The sequence below is a fragment of the Lichenostomus cassidix genome, chromosome 3 (assembly GCF_008360975.1).
Source record: "Lichenostomus cassidix isolate B80296 chromosome 3, HeHo_3.0, whole genome shotgun sequence".
In the NCBI taxonomy this organism is placed as follows: Eukaryota; Metazoa; Chordata; class Aves; order Passeriformes; family Meliphagidae; genus Lichenostomus; species Lichenostomus cassidix.
This window is the reverse complement of record NC_139483.1, coordinates 29447785-29470943: the sequence shown is the minus strand read 5'-3', so window position 1 is coordinate 29470943 and position 23159 is coordinate 29447785. Positions and strand designations below refer to the sequence as shown.

Sequence of the window (23159 nt, the reverse complement as noted above, 5' to 3'; positions counted from 1 at the left end):
GCTCTATTTTTTTTTATTTTTTGCCCCAGGTCCAGCAAGACTATGAATCTCTGTTCCAAATGCTTTGCTGGTAAGTGCAGTAAAAGGTTTTGTGTTTCCGTTAGATTATTGAAACCACATTGTTGGCATCTCCGTTCAGATTTTTGCATGGATATCTCTTCCTTCAGTGTGTATATGTAATCAGATTTTCCTCTCTTTGGTGCTTAATTTAGTTGCTAATCAAGCACCTCTTGTGTAAATGTACCCATCAAACCTTGTTCTTGAAGTTCAAGGTAAATCCTTGAACTGCAGAGCTCCATTGCCAGCACAGCTTCTGTAGAGATGAGGTGGTTTCCACAGTGAATAAGTCTGAATTGCAATTTGGATTTTTGTGGGATTTATTTTATAGTAACCTCTGATATATAGAATTGATAAAAAGATTAAAAATCGGTATAGAACACCTTGTTCCATTTCTTTTAACTTTCCACCCTTAAAAATTAAATCATCTGTAACTCATCAGTAGGCTGTTCTAATTACTGCGTATTATTTTCTTATTGTAAGGTCATTGCTATTGTGTAAAATCTTAGGAATTGTTATTGACCTTTTTCTGTTAGCAGCTTCTAGCTTCACCTTTATGAATTAATTTTTTGGGTATTATTTATTATTTTAAACTTAATTGTAATTAAAGTCCTGTCATAGGTCATGATTTTTAGTTGCTTTAGGGCAACAGATAAAATTATAAAAGGTTCAGCATTTTTTTTAAACTTTAAGGCTTTGTTTAGAATTTTTAAAACAAAAAATGAATTTTGACTTTTAGATATCAGATACTGGGTTCAGCATCACTTCATTAAACATGCACATGAGAAATAAAGATTGTCAAAAGGTTGTTTAGTAAAATGTATTTCTCTGGCTGTTTTCCAAAGCCATGGGTCACTGGAAAGGGTATATTGAAGAACTTGTAAGTAATTTCTTGTACTCTTTCCCTACTGACCACAGTTACAAACAGGTCTTTGATTTGACTCAGTATGACTGTTATGTTCATATTAGTACTGTAAACAACTTGTGTTTGTGTACTCAGCAATGCAGGCATTCTGATTCTGAGACATCAAAACAGCCCATCCCTCATTTGCTGAGTTTAGCAGAGTACCCAACACTTCACAGCCAGCAGACCATTTTGGTTTTTACTGGTTTGCATTTTGTTCGTTTGTATGTTTGTAATTTTGTTTCTTTTTGACAAGAAGAAAAGTTCTTGGCTTCTATTCTGTAATTCTTCTGGAATGCCATTACTTATGATAAAGTTAATTTTTCTCTGTTGTAAAATTACGAGACTTCATGTGATTGGCGGGGTGGGGATGGAAGAGCTTATGTTTTTAAATTTTCAAGGTGTTCTTTAGAGCCTGTTTATTTTAATGACATAAATCTTTGGAAGAGTTTAGTGACTTCAAAAGCTACTACTGGTTGGAATAAAACAAGGTACTATAGAAAAAGACATTTAGATCTTAACTAGGGTTCCTTCGGCAAGTACTGTTGAAATAACCAGTTGTGTTGGAGTCATAACTCAAAACATCTCAGTGTTTTAATTTCAACATAAAAGTGTTTTTCTATTTTTTCTTTTTTTTTTCCTGATGTTACTGAAATATTTTTAGCGTATTTTTTTATACTGGGTTTCTAGCTACTTATTGATACAGAAAGTTGTATACTCTTTTTTCTGTGAATTTAACCACCACAGCAAGATTTTAGGCAAGTAAGGTGTTGAAATACGTTTCTCACTATTTCAGGCACTCCAGAGAAAGGATGTGACAAAAGGTTCCTCTTTGTTCTCTTTTAATATGGCAGGTTATTTATGCAAATGTATTGAAGCAGAGGGAAGATTTCAAAATATTATTTCTCTTGACCATTATTTCCTTTTTCTTTTATTTCAGAAAAAAGAAATCCACACAACGAAAAAGGTTAGTAACACTTTAAATTACTTTTTTGTTACCTTTTTCTTTTTTTTTTTTTTTACTTTTTTCCAGAGGGAACACCTAGAATCCAGTCTTCTTTAAAAAAAAAAAAAAATTTGAGACACACACAGCAGGAAAGACCCTTACATTTGTGCAAGCATTCCTTTTTTATGCATATCAGGGGAGAAGGGCAACAAGTCAGCAAGGGATGAAACTGTTGTGTTTACAGTGCAGTATGAGTTATTCATGGAGCCTTCCTATCTTAGCAGGTTTTTTCAGACTTTCTGAACTACCTACAAGTTTGTAAATTCATGATCATGAAGTCTTTGCTTCTGCATTTCCTGGCTTCCCCATTGTTCTGGTTCTTCCAGGACAGGGTTAATTTTTGCAGTCGCCAAGAGCAGGCCTGGCTAGGACACAGAGGTTATTCTGTACCTCCTCTCCTCATTGCCAGGGGTAAGGGACGGGAACACTTTTCCAGGGAGAAGGGGTTGCTTTCCAGTCAGGAACACTTGGCAGAGGGAGTGGTTGGATAATGCCAGTTCTGAGCATTCTGCATGTAAACCACTTACCTCTCTCGTCACATTTTTGTTATTAATATTGTTGCTGTTACTGTTAGTTTTGTTATCTCATTGCTGTTTCCAATAAATTGTTATTATCTCAACCCACGATCTTTACATGTTGTACCTCCAGTTCTCCTGTCCAGCCTGCCACAAGGGGAGGGGGAAGTGAGGAAGTGGCTTGTGGTTTGGAGTTTCAGTGGGACACTAAATTCAGGAATACCATTCCTAAACCAACACCCATCCCTTGGTGGAAAAATGGTCATAGTCTGACATCCATCATATTAATTAGCAAATAATTGCATCAAAGGGTAATGTCAGTTTGCCTTATTGTTTGACCAAATGCTTCTGATTTCTATATTTATTATCAAAATTAATGCACTGAATTTTCACTCACATTTGTCCAAAGATGAGACAAACAGCAAAAGTAACCAGATTATATAGCAGGGAGACTGTCATTCCTTGTTTTGGCTATCTTTTTTTACTTTTTTTTACATTAAACATGGGAATACTGATTACAAGTTACTGCAGAGATGAAGTTGTTCATTTTCTATGGCAAGAATGAGCTGGGTGCTGCACAGATACATGCAACCCTTTGCCTGTAAGTGCCCAATGTTTTCACCTAGATCCAAAAAGTTCACTAAGCTCTTCTGTACAACTACAAAATTAGTGTTCATTTGCCACAAACTCGTTCTTAGCTTGCACATAAGGGTTGATAAATTCTGTAGAAGAGCTTGAAGTTAGCTACCCTCTTCAGCTGTCTTTGCATCCTCTTCGCACCATCTGCCTGTTCCAAGAAGGAATACCTGACTTGTTTTACATAAACCCTGTGGAAATGTTCAAGGGCTTCTCTGAAATAATTGCAAGTTAATTGTACTTCTGCAAAGTACTTCACAACATTGTCTCCAATTCAGTGCTGACCATGTGTTATCAATGCCTCAAAGTCTCCAGATATTGTACAAGTGTAACCCTGCATATTGAAGTGCTTCAAATAAATATGCTCTTTAGATGGTTAAGACATAGTTGCTTCAGACTTCCCATGCATCCAGAACACAAATGCAGTAAAGTGGTGTGGGTTTGGGAGTTTTTTTTGGGAGTTGTTTTCTGGTCAGAATATAGGCTGGTAAATAAAAAAAATACAAATTTATGGCTAGAGTATCTCTCTTAGTGACACCACATCTTCCACTAATGCTGCAGCCTTCTTTCAATATGGTGATCTGTGAATTCTGAATGATTAAAATACAGGACAGTGATGAGAGAAAATTTTCAAAGGTACTCTTTATTAACCTTTCTTTGCTCCCATTAGGTTTATGGAAGTTTTAATATCAATTTCAGGTAGGGACCTTGTTTGAGTACTTTTGAAATGCCACTTTATAAAATAGGATCTTTCAGGCAGGAATTCTGCATTCATGGAAACAACACCTGGTACCTCAAGAATTCAGTTTTAATTGGAACCTCTGGGAACAGTTACAGAACAAACTATTACAGAGTAAGAACAAAAATTTTAAGAGAAAATATGGTAAAACTGTGTTTTCTACTTACCTCACCCCCCAAAAATGCAGTCTGCCTTCAATCCATTCGATTGTGAGCCTAGAAGGCTTAATTTGTATTATGTTCCTATCAGCATTGGAAAGAGAGGTACAGAAGTGGATTTCAGCTTGTTCAATAGTGTGTGAAGCTGAAGGTAAGTGCAGCATTGGATGGTTTGGTGGAGAGATGCAATTGGAAAACAGGAAGACTATAAAATATGATTGGAGTATCCATGAATTTGTGAATCAAAATCATAGGCATTCTGTCTGAAAGTGTAATTGAAACTTCTAGAGGTGGGTGTTCATCTCTTAATCTAGCTGTGCAGTATTTATATTCATATTGTGTGAAGTACTAGATCAGCATCACTGAAATTGAGAAGATAACTCAACCATATGACCCAAGAATTGTCTGACTTTTAGGGGTTTCAATTCATAGTTCGGTCTTCTTTCTGGATTGAAATAAAACACACTTTTTTTATATACTGTATTCTTGATGAGTAAAAAATTACAGATTTTAAATCTTCATTATACAAGCAGAAAATCAGTATTGCTGGAACCGCATATGTATTTTCAATACATATGCTTAACTCCATGCTAGGTTATTATGAATTTTTTTAACTTTGATAGTATCTTTTGTGTTCCTGAATTGAAAAGATCTAATAAGAGGTGAAAAAGAAAAATAGGCATTAATATGTACTGTATATTGTCTGACTCTAGAAGTATCAGGTTATTCACCTATTGCCTGAACTCAGATGACTGACTATAGAGTTATTTCATATTTTTGCATATCTTAACCTTCCTGCATTGTTGAGCAGACCTTTATTTTGTCATACTTAAATCACACACAGTTTTTGGAGCTTACAGAATAGGGAGTTTTTTGTGTCTCAGAGTTATTGAATAGTACAATTTTCTTTTCTCAGTTTTTGTGAATCTTGGGAGCTCTTTAGAACTTGTCTGTTACTGCTGCCACGTCTGGCAGTAATAACTCCTATTGTAAGCATAAGCTGGCAAAAATAGCGTTGCTGCCTAAATGGATTTTGCTGTTAATTAACTGCTCATTTGTTCCTTCATCAAGCTTTCAGTTTTCTTACTGGAAACCCTTCAAGCAGGTGCATCGTGCACATTGCTAGTTCAAATTATGCTTTTTCTGCTGTACCCTATTGTATGATAAATGATAAATTATGCTTCATTCAGCCCTTCTGCTCATAAAGTTTTCAGTCCTAAAAGAATGATGACAAATCTGTTATGTTTGTATTTTTCATATGCTTGTAGTTTCCAATGTGAGTCCACAAGTTTTAGTACTTTTTTAGAAAAGCAGCAAGAAATGTTTCCAGAAGTTTGAAAATGTCTCTAAGAACTAGTTTTCTTTACCACTACACAAGACTTTTTTTTTTCAGTATGGTATTCCCTTTGTTGGCTCCTAATAGAAGCCAGTGTCTCAATATGTTGCTTTCATTAGGTTAGAGTTTGCTGCTGTATTCATGTCTCTCGTTGTATTTGCGAGTACATGGACTGCTTGCAGTAAAAAATGGCTCTCTCTGGCTAGAGCTTGAAAGTAGTCAAGCTTCATCTTTAACTTTTATTACACAGTCAGGCTTGCAGCTAAATATTTCTTTAGAAGACTGTATGGCTTCTACAGTGGCAACAAAAATGCTTGTAACGTCTAGAGTTCCTACTAGTAGAGAACTGTAACATTTCAGATATAACCATAGATACTGTTTGGCATACATTCAATTTCTTTATACACAAAGAATTTCTAAATGGGTAAGCTTGGTAGAAAAAAGATGTCTTAGCATAATTAGTAAACTTGAAACATGAGATGCATGCTAAGCTTGAAAAAGGGACTCACCATGAAATGGAATTAAGAAAAAAATTGGACAAACTACTTCAGTTGTTTATAAGCTTGATTTGCACTGCTGACCCCAATCATTCCTTTTAGTCTGTTAGTATGCAATATTCTTTGGCTTTAAAAAAATGTAAAAATCTGAGTAGTAGCTCTGTTTGGATTGTTAGAACAGGGCAATATTTTGTGGAAGAGTTGGGAAGGGTTTTCAGTTGACTCCTATTACCCTAACCTTTATTAAAGCTTCAGAGGAGAGATAGAAATTAATAGAAAATTAATTTATTCAAGTACAGTTGTATGATGTGAGCTTAGGACTAATCATTTTACCTTTGTTTAAAGTAAACATCAACCAAATCATCCAGCATATTTGTACTACACCTTCCTAGGTCTCAGTATATACAGGAGAATTGGAAATTTGGGAGAGAGGGATCCCTGAAACTTTCTAGTCTTGTTGGAGTTAAGTACAGATCACATGTTGAATGAAGTTTGTAAAACATTACTCGAGGGGTCCATGTCTACACTGTCATGGCATGGAAGCTGCAGAGTGCAGTGCTCCTATGTTGCTTTGTGTCAGTCCTGATATGATTTGGTTATGCATTATGTAAGAAGGTGTTAAAGATGCTGTGTGGAAGGCACAACCTTAATTTTCCTGGGACCTGGCTGTGTGAAGGCATTGTGTGCACAGCAGTGCAGTGAAGGGTGTCAACAGAGCCAGTGGCTCAGCTGCTGGTTTGGTGTGCTCAATTATTTTTTCCTTTTTCATCCTCCTTTATCTTGCCCTGTATGAAATAGTGGGAAGGGGCAAGCACTGATGGAGGACAGAGCCATGAAGTTTCTGTGCAATTGTTAGTGGAAGAAAGAGAAATTCTTTCAGAGCTGTCACTCAAATATTGTGCATTGAGGTAGGACAGATTTTTCTTTTTCTCTTTTCTTCTTTCTGTCTACTTTAAGTTAGTGGGGCATTATCCCATCACACAACTGTGTCTTTTCACTAACACAGTCTAGTAAAATTGAATGCCTTTTAATTAATAACTATTATCATTTTACAGTAAATCAATCTTATCAGCAAACTACCCTGTAGGACATTAGTGGCTGTTGGATTGTGTCTTGCAAAATTTAGTCTAGTCGGCTAGGGCTCATTTGTTAAAAATATAAATTACACTCAAGCAAAAATACGACCTTTTCTCAGTACAGGCTACCCGAAAAGACTACCAAATAGTCCTAATTGACTATTTTCTCTGTCTTGACAAGACATCACTGATATTTTTTCACGTGTTTTCTTCGGGGATCGCCAGTCCCATTTTATAGATTGATCTACAAGCAAGGAAAAGAGCTCAAACCCTTTTTTTTCTCAGATTTGTATTTTAGTTTTTCATAGGTCTGTTTTCTACTATTTTTTTCTTTATGGTAAAGCCAGTTTCTTTCTCTTTTCTTAGTATCTTGTTCCCCTTAAACTCATAACTTCCAAATGACTCAAAACGCCAGCTGTAATTTGGTCTCTTGTGTATGTGTTCTCTGTTGATGTAAAAAAAATATTTAGAAATATGACTTAATTCCCATGATGCTTGCACTTTGCCAGCATGAAAGTGGGGTTACCTATTGTGGATGTGCAAGCTATGGGTTTAATTTATTTAACTTTTTTATTACTCCGTTCTCTTATATATGTGAGCATAAGATAGAAGATGGAATGCTTTCCCTTTTTTTTTTTTTTCCCCTAATTTAGCCATTTGCTTGATTTATGGAAAAGTCTGTGCTCTGTTTTGTGTATTTTCTCGTTTGGAACCCTTCTACAATTTATAGAGACACTAGTGATTTGTTCCTTAGCCTCCCTGTGGAGTTTGTTCCATATTACAATCTAATTCCATGTCCGTGTCGTGCACTCCTGAGCTGTTAATTTGTACATTTCGATGCAGTTTGTTTCATCGTGTTTTTGTAATCCAAACTGAATCTAACGAGCTATGTGCTTTGGGGACCCAGCCTTGCCTTGCCAATTAGAACAAGTGGTTACTGAGAGAGAGCATGTTTTAAATAAAACATGGCACCTCTTCGTGGGACCAGCAGCCCTCAGGGAATAAAAAGAGGATATTTAACTCTTTCTGTCTGAGAAGAGAGGGCAGTATCAGTGAGTGCATTTTAGAAACATTTCATTCATTCCTTGGAGAAGTATTATGCAGATTCATGTTTTGTCTTTTAAATAAAATGTAGTTTGCCATTGGAGATGTGTTAGGCGCTACTGCCTGCAGAGTATTTAGGAATGCACAAGGATATCTGTTTGAGCTGACTGCGTGTTTTCTAGAATTCTAATTGCTAGCGCTACATCAGAATTGTACAGGACTACCAGCTAACCTTTCTCTTTCCCCTTGTACTGCTACACAAGAGGCTGAGGTAGAACAGGAGGAGTGCCAGATGGTAAAAGAGCTGATTTCAAAGGGTATTTTACAACAGAAGGAATCTAGAAATAACATTTATTTAATTAGGGTGCTAAGGTTATGTGCGAGGTGACCAAGAGGAGGTTACCAGTTTGAGGTAACAGAGAAGATACGTGTTTATGATCGATATTTAGGATCACTGAAGAAATTTCCTAGCATTCTACTGATCTGCAGGCTAACTAAACTTCCTGGTGAATTCAAGCAAGACACAACAATGATTTTGGAAGTTAACTCTAATTTACAATTCTTTCTTGCATTCCACCCCAGCATTTCCTTTTCTCTCTTACTACAATTAATTTGTACATCTACATGCATGAGCATCTCCAAATGGAGGTAGTTACTGTCCAACAGCAAGTCTTAGCTAAGGACAGTGAGAGAGAATGCAGGTGAACAGTCATGCTGTTTAATTCAGACAACATTTCAGCAGTCCTTGCATACACAAGCAAGGCAAGACCAAGAAAGACCTCCCTTGTGAAAACCTTTTTGTTCAGCTAGTTGTAAGGGAAGTACAACTTCCCTTTTTTGCTAAGGTGATTTAAGCTGTTAGGGAAGCAGGTGTATGGGACAAATGTGATCTGGATAATAGAACAAAATGTAAGTGATGACTTTTAATTTCTTTATCCATTTCATATAAAAGAAATGTGATCTAGCAGCTAGACAGGTAGCTATGCTCCTGACTTGATTTCCTTTTCACAATCAATGAGGATTTCTTTGTGATGCTAGACAAGTTGGGTTTTTTTTGTCTTGCAGTTCTGTTCCTCATCAGTCACTGAGAGATTATAGTATTTCCTGCTCATTTTGGACAACCTGATTTTGGACTTTTCCTTTTATACCCTTGAGGAATGTGTGCAGTTAGGGACCTTTTGTTCTTTTATTTTGTCTTAGCCTGCAGAAGTCTTAAGCAAAATTCTGGTATTTCAGTTCTTTTCTGTATCTGTCTTTTCTGCAGTTGCATTTCTGTTCTTCATCTTCTTGACTCTTTATCTTCAGTCCAGTTTGTTTCTCCTCTTAAAATAAATGAAATCATATTGTGCTGCTACAATTAATGCATACCATTTCTTTTAAAACTTTTAATGCTTTTTCTTATGGAGCTTGCAAACATGGCAGTCATTGTTTATTCATACCAGTCTTCTCATATGTATTGCAAAACTTGTATGTTCTCACAAAGTTAGTCACCAGAGGGCAAACTGCTCATGCAGATTTAGTCAATACAACTATAACTTTGTGCTTTTGTTAGAAAAACCAAACCATCTGTGACTGAGTTTACATGTAGTATTAATTAAATGGAAAATATAATGACTGTTGTCTTTAGAGATACAGAAGTTAGAATTTTATGTTGAATGAGATGGAATTTTTAAAAGGTAAAATTTAAACTGTTGGGCTAATTTTCAAATATTGGGAGAAAAAGCACCCTTCTAAATAATCCTTTTCCTTCACATTAAGTATCCCTTACTAAATAAGTGATTAAATAGCAGTTAACTGTTAGTCCAGGAGAAAATAGTAGCTTAAAACAGTTTTCAGCAGGAATGTCTCTATCATTAATTTTCAGTAGATGAATCTCTATTATGGGGGCAGGTGTGCATGTGTAATCTTATGCTGGAGATCCAGATAAGGCCTTTCTTGAAGAGTTAGCTGAAAAACTGCATCTGTAGGACGTAAACCTACAAGGTTTTGTTCCTTTCCTTTACAGAAAGTGTGGGCGGTTGACTGAATCTGGCACTGAAGAGTTAAGGAATAACAATACAGGTTATGGTGCTGGAATAATTAATCCAATCTGTATGTATGCATTGTAACTCTCTGTTAATCATGATGAAGGGATCAGGGTCCAGGAAAGCACAAGATTACTGGCCTAATCTCCTGGTTTAAATCACAAGTCAGTAAATATCATCTAGGTAAGCTCTGTGTGCTGAAAATTTCTCCTTTAAACAGCTTCTCTTTCTTGATGTGAGGATGCTGGGGGGTTCTGAATGCACCATGGTCACTAGTATTTCTAAAGAATAGTCCCCCTTACTATTAAGTAATACTAAGGTATGCCTTCTTAATTGCACCATTATAGGGATGACATTTGCACATTGAGCTGAATAGAGAATAATTATTTTCTTTAGAGAATTTCTATAAAGAACTCATTAGCCCCCTAGTGCTTCAAGAAAACAAGTAATTTACCATCTTGACATTTGTGTGAGTCAGAGGTGGTGATATTCTTGTTCACTATACATAGATAAGAATCTAAAGCACAAATGTCAAACATCTACAGATATTGGATATCAGCTTTGAGAAGTCTTGGAACTGCAGTCCTTTCTTAATCTCCCTTCCCCAAGACATAAAATTTTTGATGCTTTAAGCATTAAAATACACATCTCCCTACCTCTGTGGAACTACAAGGATATTTAATGCTTCTTCTAGTGAACCTAAGAATAACTTTGAACATCCTGAAAATAAACACGAGGAACTTTAAAAAGTCATGTCTAAATTCTGTAGCAGAGAAAGTAGGTAGAATTTTTTTTTCTTTGATTTTTCTTTGGAATTTTCCTTGGGGTTAGAAAAAAGTTAAGTGCAGAAAGGATCTTTGCTTTCTGTAAAATTCCAATTGCACGTTTTGCATTGTCTTCCATTCTATCCAGTAAGCAAGTTAAGGGTCCTCTAAAAGAGAAGTTCTTTGACTGCATGCATTGTGAAAATAATTTAAAATAAATAAAGAGGTCAGATCACAAGTGTAAAAAATTGATTAGATCAGGCACTTCCTTTTTTCAGACTGCTTAACTTTTCAAGCTTAGTGTAGGATTTTGCCACCCTGTAATGCCACCCCCAATCTTCTAGTATAAATAAATGCAGTTATGTGGAACTGTTGACTATTACTGGGCCAAAGTATTTGGAAACCATGAATCAGGAGCGTTGATTCTGAGCTGTTGGGCCACAATCAGGTTGGACCCAAATGCTGTGTCTCAGCTGATCAGAAATGCTGAAGCTGAACAAGCAACCTAACTGTAGTCTTCTATAGAGTCCATCTTCCGAGATTGCTCTTTTCTTGCTGCAACAAAAACAGCTCTAGTAATAGTCTTCAGAACATAATGCAAGATTTTTTTCTCTCCTCTATGCATTAAGGTTTCTCATCAGACAAATGTGGAGGGAGGCTCTGGTTTGTATATTTTTAACTACTAATGTTATCCACACCATAGCTGTTTATTACTTGAATAAGTGAAAACATGAATTTCATGATGTGCAAGGTTAATGATCTCAGTGTATTAGGAGGAACCTTGGAGCTTTCTAAACTTTTATTTTGTGTTTATGTACATTTATCTACATTACTGGTTCAGCAACATTGGTAGCATTTTTGTTTGGTTTCAGCTTCTAAATAACTAGAGGTTTTGTATTTTGGGATTGGGGCATTTCTGCCCCACTCTGTGGAGATGTAAATGGAGAGCAAATTATGAGCAGACAGTAGATGTCTTGGGGGATTGGTAAGCATTAGACATGACCACAAGTAAAGTTATGCATCTCAAATACTTTAGTGTTGCTTGAAGTGGACATGGTATTCACTGGAAGTTGTTTGCGGTGAGCTCAATTAGCAATAAAGGACTCATTTCTTTGTAGGTAATTCTGTAAGTTATAGGCTTTGTTCTTTTAACAGAAGGCTGTGGGATTTTGCCTTCTGTTTTGTGTTTTGCTTCAGAATAGGAAAAAAAAACAACTTTCAACACTTTAGAGGGTGTCTGTGGAGGTAAATACCAGTCTGGCTCATTTCCAGGCTGAGAAGGTTATATATTGTGCTATTTACCATTGTGTTCCAGCAATGTTTAGTATAGTATTACTGCCCTTCGTAGGCAAGCTTTCGTTCTTCTCTGTTGACATGTCCTGCCCTGCAATATGTGAAGAAATAGGAAGTTGATCCCAGTGTAGGTGAATGCAGTCTTTTACCATGACATTTTCTGTGCCTCAGCAAAGCCTCTGCACAGCTTCAAGTGCTCAGCAGAACTGCTGAAACGCTTTGAGCAGCAATTTGAAAACTAGATTTTTGACAATACTGGCTTCCTTTTTTTTTCTTGATACTGACTAATACCTAGAGAAAACTGGGATAGGTGTAAATAATCCTAACAATTCAGAAGCATGTAATGAGTGTTGACATGTACTCAATTGACAGAGATAAGTTAATGTTTAGAAATAGCTCAAACATTATTCTTCATTCTGCCCTGCTTCTGTTAGTATCCATAATTATTATTTTTAAAGAGTGAAAATTATTGTATAACTGGAAACTTTTGATTGTAAAGGTTTAATTTAAGATAGACATAGGAGTCACTTGTTTTGATAATTAGCACATGAAAATCATAGTTCATATGTGACTGCAGCTAGTTGGAGGTAACTGGATGAGTTCCAGTATATTTTCTTTTTTTTCCTAAATGAACTCTCGAATCTCTGCACAACTGAATTGCAAAAAAGAGAATTTCCTAATCTAAAATCAAGATTCCTGGTAATGTTCTCAAAATCAATATATCTAATAGCTGTGGATAGCAGTAGGTCTCCAGTGCATTTCAGTCCTTTTCCGCCCCCCTCATTCCCTTTTTTTTTTTTTTTTTACCTTTCTTTGAAAGAGCCCCGGTGTGCTTTAGTTGAGGAAAAATATATAGGAATATTCATGGAGTAGATTTAGAAATGCAGAGTGCTGAAAGCTTTTGTAACAGAACCTGTTTTTCTTGGTAGTCACTAAATGAACTTTTCTTCATGTAAAGGTCAGATTTCATGTATTTGTTCCTACTTGAGCTCATTTTTGACAGAATGAAAGCTATTTTTCTCCTGATTTATAAGATATTTACTGTGAGTTAGTACTGCATAAATGTCTGACATTGTGAGCAGCACTGTGTACTGCTGACCATGCCGTGGTGAAAGAAATTTTAAGATACTCGTGGCCTTTTCTGTGGGTACTGTAACAAAGCAGAGAATGTCCATTTACAGGGAAGCAGAAGTAATTACTTCAACTTGAAACTGTTTTCCCTTTCACATAGCAAGCTGCAGTAACTCCCTGCAGATAGAATGGTCACTTGTGACTCCATCCACACACCTGGGCCTGAGAAATTAGTTGTTCCGTGGGTTACAAGGAATGAAAACTTATGGCTTACTCATTTTCAGCTTCTGAAAATGATGTTGTCAGTAGGACTTTAGAGTGTATCTTCATTTAGGAGACTTCAGAAAATAATTAAAGTGCTAAACTTTGTATACTATTATTGCAACTTGTTCTTTAGTTAGACTTAGCAAGGTATTCAAATACCAGTCTAGCTACTTTATATTAAAAAAGAAAAGCTAAGCAGATAATTGTATTGATGTGATGACACAATATATAAAAATTGAAGACGATTTCTGTGAAGAAGTTTTTACTAACATTTTATTATCATAAAAGCAGTCATTTTTACTAACAATAGTAGTGCCTCTAAATAAATACAAAGCATTTGAGGTAACTTGTTACTCAACTAAGTATTCAATTTTAAGTTCCTGTATTTGTGAACTTTCTATGAAATTCAGTTTGCTGTATTGCTAAACTATGAACAGATAAATGAGCTAGAAAACAGGAAGTGTCCAACAAGCAGGACAAATACTAAGCTTAATTATTTTGTAAATATGTGTAGATAGCCCTTAGTTTTTATAGTTAACAAAAATAAGTTCTAAATTTCATTATTAAATGTGAATATTATTAAATGTGTTTGAAGAATCAGTCTTTAAACATGTTCACCAATTTATAAAACATTTTGGTTAAAATCAGTCCCTTGTAAACCAGAATTAGAATAACAGTTTCTAAGTTTAAAATCTGACAACTTTCTAGTGCTGCCAGGTTAGGACCTATTTCTTCCATTTCTCCTTTCTTAGTGAAACTCAAAGGAATTAAGGCCCTGAAAATTGAAGAAAATTATAAGCTACTGTGCGATTGTGTTCCTGAGCAGGTGAAGAAATCCCATGTTCTGTGTTCTCCTTCAGGTTTGAGGCTGAGTAGCTGTAGAACCTGTGTAAGCAACTAACTGCAGGGGTTGAGATGTTTGCTGGTTTCTACCCAGCCTTTCTTTTTGCTTAGCCACGAGGATGCTTTGGCTTCTAGACTGTCAGTGGAAGCCCTTTAGCTTGGCATATGTCTGGGCCACGTTCTTCCCTCTCTGGTTCCCCATTCTCCGAAAGACTTGGGTGGACTGAGAAGTTTCAGTGGCATGGCATTTACTGTGTCCAAACCAGACATTTTTTGTCCCCTCCTTGTGTTAGAGAATTCTTCTTTCCTTTTATATTGTGCCTTATAATTGCATTCAGCAAGGTACTGTATTAGAGTAAGGACACAGGCACCTTTACAAAACACTTGATTCATGCATAACTGGCTTATTGAAGATAGTTTCCTGAGTTTTGACTGTACTTGCAGGTTCCAGTTGTTTGAGTAAAATTAGTATCAAAATACTGTTGTGGCTTTTTTGGACTCTCCTGTTTTGGCTCTCTAGGTGCACAGCTTTCTTCACTGAAACATTTCAATTGTAGTATTTAGTATCACTTATTAAACAGAGGCTTAATATGGAGTTGCATTCCATGGTTAACTGCAATTCATTTTCTGCCTTTTACTCAAGGGAAAGCAAGTAGGAGACTTCCTGCCTCTTTCCCCAATTTTACTGCTGGTTAGGGAAACAGAAACTATAAAAGCTTCTTTTTCCACTATGTAAGTTTGTGCAGCAAGGTATTAACAATTTTTCAGTTGTGCCTTGGCCTATTAGCAGGAATATACAGTGGTACAATTTGTTGAAAATTTTATGCCTTCATGATCTACTGTAGAATAGTATCCTTCTGCAGTGTTATTAAGTCATTTTTCATCTCCTCTTAAATTAATGTTGACATTCTATTACTGGATTTGTTCTTGTCTTCAGTTTGGAACATAACGGAAAAAATCTTACTGCTGGTACATTAAAATTAATTGTTTAAGTACTTTGCTTGAAGTAGAACTCAGCTAGAAAGATTATAATGTAAAATCAATGTGTGATTTAGTTTTGCTTTCATGTATGAAAAAATGCTTTTAAAGCATTGAGGGCATCAGGAGAATGAAGAAGATAAGGATGAGAGGAAATCACAGTGAGGAAAGGACAAACTGTGGAAGAGGAGATGCTTGTGTCCATCCATGGCAGTATTACAAAGCATAACAACTCTTCAGAGTTCTGCCTTTAGTGAGCATTGTAATGCCTCTTCAATAACTGCTTTGTGAAGCTGTTTGGTGATGTGAATTTCGTGCAATATATGGAGAGGTGGGAAAGCTGTTTGAAATTAAATGTCAGTCCTAGTGGTTAGGTTTGGTTTGTTTGCTTTGAACAGAGCTTTTTTGCAAAACTGGGTGCAGGTTTGGAGCTGGCATTTTGCAAGTGCTTTCACTATAGATTTTTGCTCTGATGCAGCTCAGGTCAGCCTTAACTAGAAGTTATTGATAAGGAATTTCTGTTTGCCTGTGGAAGATAAACAGGCTTTATAATCCCTTTTCTATTGAATACTTCGTAAAATTTCAGAATACTTCAGATGACGCATTTGCTTTTAACTTCATCAAAGAGATAGATCCATATAGATAGAGCTGGAGTGCTCAGCATAACCAAAAAGAGGTTGGTGATGTGGAAAGAAATTCTTTGTTTTGCTTATAAGATAATTTAGCCATCCTACTTGAAGGCTTACAGTCCACAGACAAAGCTTAGACATAAATGTAGATGAGCTGGTATTTGACAAGGGTGGAGTACAAACTTCTGCCTAGAGGGGTGATGGGTACAAGGAAACCACTCAACAGTTTTACAACAGCAAAGAGTGAGTGGCAAATAATTCACCAATTAACAGCCCTAGACAAAAACATTCAATTTTCTGATACTTTTTAAGCTGGGCATTTCAGAATGTGCTGCATTCCTTAGGCGCAAATGGTGATTTACTCCTAGTGTTTTGTACTTGTGGTGTTTTGTCCTAGTGGGATGGCCACCACGTGGCAGCTAGGAAGAAGAAAATAGTCTTTGGTTTGTTCTGTGAGACAGTTGTGGTTTTCCAGGAGTTTTTCTAGTGTCCTACTTGATCTTTTGTAGAGTGACACTAGAGTCATGTAAGGTGTATTCTTTTGATACTTTTGGTTAATGTCTTCAAGTTATATTCAACTGGCTGAGTTATAAAATGAAATTTTCTTTACATTGTATTTAATAGTTTTGTGCCTAAGACCTTTTATAACTGGTGCAAACTGCTGGTTTTAACCATGAGTTAGAAGTAGAGTCATGCAATGGATGGAATGGTAGGTTGAGATAGAAAATTTAGAATTAGAGTTAGTTTTTTTTTTGGCTGATGCTCCTGAAATTTAGATCATGAAAGCAGTAGTTGGAAACTTTTCTACTGAAAGCCCAAGTTGTGTGTCTCATCTGGTGGGACTGACTCTTGCTGTAATGATACTTACGAAAATAAAATAGGGAAGTAAAATCAGTTTGATCACCTAGTCCATCTGCTGATGATACAGGGTTTCTGGTATACTTTCTTGGCACATGATGTGGGCTAGAGAAATTGTTTTGAGGATTAAAGGCAAATATGTTCAAGGAATTGTTTCATCTTTTCAAAGAACAAAGAGAAAATGCTCATTTCACTGATGTCTACTGAATGAAATACCAAAAGGAATTGAAATACATATACTTGAAATCTGAGTATTGCTCTGCAAATACAAAAAAAAAAAAAAATGTGGTCAAACAGTATGTTTTTGCTGTTGAGCTAGATTTTCTCCTAGGGGATTTTATAAAGGTTTTAAAATAAAAAGGTTTGTCAATATGTTAGTGTAGCAATAATGCACAAAACACAAGTTTCTAGGGTTAAAATAAGTTAGAGGTAACACTGATTTTTATTTTTTATATTTTTCCTTTTAATCATCCTCCTTCCTTCTGAGAAGCGAGACTTTCACGGAATGTCAGGTGTAGCTTGGCACCCAATAGACATGAAGAATCTGATGCATGTACCTTACTTTGGACTTGTCTTCTTTCAAAAATTCTTACAATGCTGGCAGTCTAACTTAGCTTTTTCTAACTTGGCCTCATAGGCTATGGGTCCTGCCTTAAAAGGTACTCATGACTAATCCCAACTTAGAATGTATCATCATTACCTTCATATTTTTTTAAAGGTTTGTATGAGAGTTCGTATTATTCTGTTTGATCTACAGAAATACACAAAGGAAAATGGAGAATCTGAACAGAAAAATCTTCATCTAATGAGGGACTGGGCTTGGGACCTCTGTGTTCCAGACAGCAATAGTCTGTACTGCCAGGTCTGCAGTTGTCTGCTGGAAACAGATCCCTTAAACTAGACAGTTCTTTGTCATGTCCCTCCACCTTTTTTGTTTTCTGGTTTAATTCAGAAGATGACACATCTGTGAGTGTGGAAATACCTTACAGAATGCAGTACAAAGTGGTTAAAGGGAAGCATCTGTATCTCTGATAGCTTTCTGAGAAGCAGTTTTAATCCCTAGGGTGCAATACATTGCCTGTCTTGTATGATCCGTGGAAAGTGTTCCTTTCACATCAGGCATTCTCTGGTAACCTTTCTAAATTCTTGAAATCGAACCCATGGTGTTCAAGAATTGTAAAACCAATATTATGAAGGTTCTTTGAGAGGCAGATGTGCATTAACATTTTAAGCAGTGTGCACCTACTGTTTTTCACTGAGAGAAAATAAGGGAAACCTTAACAATTTTTATACTTTGTTAATGTGGTAAGTCATTTGTGATAATGCTTCCCCATCATCCTTTTCCACGTAGATATAAATGGTAAATGTGAACTGCATTTTTGAAGAATTTTTCTGCATCTGTGCTGTCTGGTGTTTAAATTGTTTGGGCCTTTTCTTTTAACTCTTGTAATGAGATTTCAAAACTGTTTTAGTTTCTGACCGAGGCTTTCAGATATGTTCACGCTTGAAATGTACTGAGCTATGAGTAAATATTTTTTTTTCTATGTGTATGCTTATTACTTTTCCAAAGAAACTGAAAATTATTCTTAACTCTAACCTGGCAATTGTATTGTGTGCATGATATGTGACTGCTTCGTGATTAAAAATTCAGAGTAAGGTTAATTTACTAGGTACTGACAGACAAATTGTGAAAGGTATAGTAGCTAACTGGAAAAGAATCTGTAGAGAAACTGTGCTCCCTTTTGAAAATCTTTAATATTTAATTTTAATTTTACTTCAATAGCTTGTATCTATCTCCCCTGGACATTCCGGGGGAATTGCAGCTGTAGCTTATCTTCTGCCAGTAGCCAGCAAAGTGAATCTACAGAGCTCTATCCACAGGACTAAGGAGATGAGAGAATTGTGTAAAATAAAGATAAAAGTTTAAGAATTTATATTGAATCTTAGGATTCAATATAAACATATTGACAAAAATTTCAGTTTGTTTATTTTTATCAGGCCAGTATTTCACACCATTCCTGTCAAATTTCTCAGAAGCATTAAACAATAGTACTGTATTCACTTACACTGGGTTGGCAGCTGGGTTGGAGACTCACACTACTCTCTTGGAGCCTAGCAAGGCTATGCAGTAATTAGTAAATTTAAAAACAGTTGAGTCTGCATGAGTTGGTGGTGCCATGTGATACCACTGGTGATGAAAAGTTATTACAAAGCCTGAAAAAATTCTTTACTCCCTAGTGCTCTAGTCACTATAATAAATGTTCTAGGTCATCTTCATTAAAATGAAAAAGAATGGATGCAAATTTCAATTTTGTTTTACCATGGCAGTAGTGTTTATGGAATTTCATTGTGTGGATGTTTTAATATTTAGGCAATTGGTTATGTAATTTCTGTGTGCTTCAGTCAAAGATAGAGCTGTGTACTGTATGAATAAAAGCGAGGCACAGAGTAGACTTCTTTAACATTGAAAGGGGGAGAGAGGACAGGTGCTTCATCCAGCTCAGTCTGAGTCACCCTGCTTACAGACCATTCTTTTACTGGCATAGTTCCTTGAGGATTCGTCTTATCTGAGGTTGTGATCCTCAGCAAGTAGTATAGAAAAGGGAAATACATAGCTGAATAGACTGTATGGAAAAAGTAGAAGATTCCTTTTTGAAAGGATGAGTTCTGATTCCTCTTCTCACCATAAGCCCATGTGGGCTTTTAAGGGGAGTTTCTTGCATGATGTTGGGGAGCGAGACAAGTTTTGATGACAAATGTGTGTTTGGTTTGAAATACCACCTTACAAAGAACTGCCTCTTTATGCCTGGATGTAGAATTTTCTCTCTTCCTTTTTAACTTCTGGTGTCACAGAGAGGAACAAATGTGAACACATTTATGACAAAATGTGAATACAGGTTACAGCAGGGCTCAGAACTTGTTGAAGTTTTTTACTCATGAGGTAAAACCTGGAATGGTGTGAGTAAAAGTGTTCAGCTAATGCTCCTGAAGTATAAGCATGTACACATCAGGTTTTTTCTTTCTCTTGATCAGCTGGCCCTATATATAGCATATTTTGGATTTGTTGTAAGCTGCTTTAAAAAGGATTGTTCGTTCTTTCTGAGCAGAAGCTCCTTTAGTAAGTGTTCAGTTTTTCTTGCATTCATCAAAGCAAGACGGGGAATTCCCAGAGAGGTGGAAGTGCAGAACTCAGTCTGGGTGGCACTGGGGAGGGAAGGGTTTTCTGCCTGAGACTGTAAAAGGCATGCTTGTCCTGTAAAACCATGTAGGGTGTAATAGCTTCTGGAGATGGTGGCAAACCATTGAAACTGTTGCTGGGTTTTCTTCTTAGGGCAAAATGTATTGGTTTTTAACTCTGAGAGCAACTTCTTTCCGAAGACTTTTCATTTGTCATGATTTGATGAAATAGATTTTTTTCAGGTTTCCAGATTAGATTATATGATTGTGGCTGTCATAGGAGAGACAAGGAAGACTATATGCCTGTGTGCACAGCCATTTATTTATATTAGTATCCTTTATAGTTACATAAGTTTCTCAGACACTGAGAGCCCTCTGTTTTGGCTGTTTCCATAGAAATAAGTGACAATTATCCCAATCTCAATAGAAAGAGGATGTAGTCCTCGTTTCAAGTTTCATTCCTTTCTAGGAGTAACTACTGGAACATTTTGTTCTTGTTACCTATCATTGTCCTCTGCAGTAATGAGAATGTTTTATCAGAAAAATACCTTTTAATCTACTTTATAACTCATTTCTACCAACGTATATGAAACACTTGACAGAATAACACATGTTCACCTCTTACTGGACAGACTTTTGCAAGAGGACATTCTCTACTTTATGCATATTCTGTGCATAGTTTATTTTATTTCCCTGGTAGAATGCTCATTAAATATGTAAGGACGTAATGCATCTGTTTAAAAAGGGAGGGGAAAATACGTTCAGCATGGCTTGAAATGTGCCCTCTGCTGCCTCAATAGTTCTCAATAAAAAATTTTCTATTGCTGATAGTGAGATAAGAATTGATCAGCTGTGTTATGTTTGATAGTGAATGAATGGGAGAGCGAGAGGTGAAAACCGAAAAGGGAAGATGGAGGCACCATAATGCTGGAGACGTTACTAAAATAATACTGGTTCTATTGATGCACTGTCCTGTGTTGGGGCCACAGTGGAAGCTATTGACTCTTGCAGAGATTCCATTAACCAAATTTTTCTCAATTTAGGAAGCTTCTTAGTAGAAATTTAGTTTGTTAACCTGACACAGACTTTTTCCTTTGCCTTTATTGCATTGGTTTAGAAAAATTAATTTGTATCAGATTCTTTATTCTGAGTTTTAGTTCAAGTTCTTAGAAATAAATCTTTATTTCCATAGCTTTAGACAAATTAAACTAGAAATTTCCTCAGTGAGTTTTGTTTGGTGCTGTCTCTAGCATGCATTATTCTGCTGTGTGTGAATGTACATCTGTGCTGCTAACAGGTTTTCCCTTCTGGAAGGTGTAATTCAGATGTGGAATATAGAAAACGTATATTATAAAAGTGTTAAGTTAAACAGTAAAGGGAAGAAAAAGCAATTCTCGTTTGCTTAAGAACATCAACATACAGTAAAGTTGGACTTTCATTCTCTCTATGAAAGTCTTCTATCTGCAGATGTAGAAAGGCACAGTTTAAAGCAGTTTTCCCATTTATAATGATAATTTCATTAAAATTATACATTTTACTTTTTGGTTTTAATAGCAGACTACAATTGCACTAAATTGCACTACTTTGATAGCTTTTAAATGTATTTCATAGTATTTAAATATTCTAATATACATGGTTTCCATTTGGTTTTTTCCATTCTCCTTTTACACGGCCCTGAATTTCTAATTTAAATTATTCCTAAATTTTTTTTTCTTCATTTCATATATGGTACTTGTCTTTGCTGTATTGATTGCACAATACAAAAATTTCAGCAGATAAGAATTGCTATAAGAAGTTAAGAATTACCAGAACTTTATGGTTATAAAATTCTGTTTCAAAAGTAAAATTTTCATTAGTTGAAAGATGAGAATAGCGATGGAAAAGAGGATATCAGTCACTGTCACCACAAATGCAATAAATCTCAAAGCAAGACGGTAGCTCTGGAGAGTAATAATAATGAAGCTATGCCTTCCATTTACTAATCTAAACAAAACTAATGTATGGTTAGTATTAATTACATCTATGCAATATTTTCTATGTGAGGAGAAGAAAACAAATGTTTTATAAATACACTTCCTTTAATTTATCAGTTGCCATACCGTAGTATTGAGTGTAGAATATGGGCTAGTATACATTTGGTCCCAAAGTGTAAACACACATAAATACTTGCATTGGCGAAAGGCTTCAATCTTACACTTATACTGCATTGGTGAAAGGCTTCAATCTTACACTTATACTCCATATACTTTTAATATTTGTCATTATTAACAAAACAAAAATGAGAGTTAGTTTTCAGTTTCATGGATGTGAAACAAAATTCCACATAAAATTAATTTTTAAAGGAAAATGTTTGTAAACAAAAGGGTAACGTGTTAAAATTAATGAGAAATTAAATAATATTACATGGTGTCATTAAGAAAAATCCAGAGATATTGTCTGTTAATACTAAAGTCATCTTTATTACGGAATGTTGTAGGGATTGCAAAAACCTATGCCCAGTGTGTTTAATGTATGTCTATTTGTATTTAAATAGCTACAGAATAATGCTTCCAAGCTGTTGGCAGCTCTTCATGTTAATGTTTTACTCAGCAAGAGCTCAGGCATTCTCTTAATTCTCTGTGGCATTGTATGATCTTCTAGTGGATACTGTGTTCCAGCCCAGCTACTTGTCTGCTCTAAATACAGTGTTTTCACAGTGTCCTTGAATGCTGATTGTATTGGCTCAATTGAGACATTTTCTAATGAATTTACCTTCTTAGTGTGGGTTATTGTTTTGTATATAGTTTTCCTTATTGTAATGCCTGAGATTAAGCAAGCAATCTGATTAGCATCTGCTAAAGGTGGTTTGTTCTTTCTTTCCCCAAGGTAATTCCTGTAGGCTTGTTACTAAATATGTTCCTTTATTCTCTGCTCTATATTCATGTCGGTGAAAGCTACATCACCAGAATGTACCTTGCCTTCAGAGAAGATACTGATAACATTTGCAGTGGGTTAATTTCTGTAAGAATCCATTACACAGATTTGAATTGACCATGGGGAAATCTGTGCTATGCAGGTGAGCTTCACCCTTGCTTTAGGCAATTTGTGGTATGTTCTGCATGGTTCTCTTCAGATGTCTTCTAGTAACATGTTGGCAGATAACTCTTATCACAAAGATAAGATCTGACGTCTCACCTGAAATTCCTCTCTGAGAAGCCAGGATAAAGGTTTGGACAGGTTCCATGTCCTACTAGCTGTATGATGATGATGACTGCTATATTCAGCACTAGTTGTAGTTCCCTGAGGGTTTG

General features: G+C 35.9%; 1 protein-coding gene across 2 annotated transcripts in view; it reads left to right on the top strand.

The window, feature by feature from the left end:
* The window catches only part of ZFAND3 (zinc finger AN1-type containing 3), a 134574-nt gene that overhangs the window by 32989 nt on the left and 78426 nt on the right, over window positions 1-23159 (top strand). For both annotated transcript variants that reach the window (XM_085055089.1, XM_085055090.1), the window contains exons 2-3: window positions 30-70; window positions 1902-1928. In XM_085055089.1, the coding sequence (XP_084911215.1) occupies window positions 30-70; window positions 1902-1928 (68 nt within the window). The remainder of the gene's footprint in view (window positions 1-29; window positions 71-1901; window positions 1929-23159) is intronic.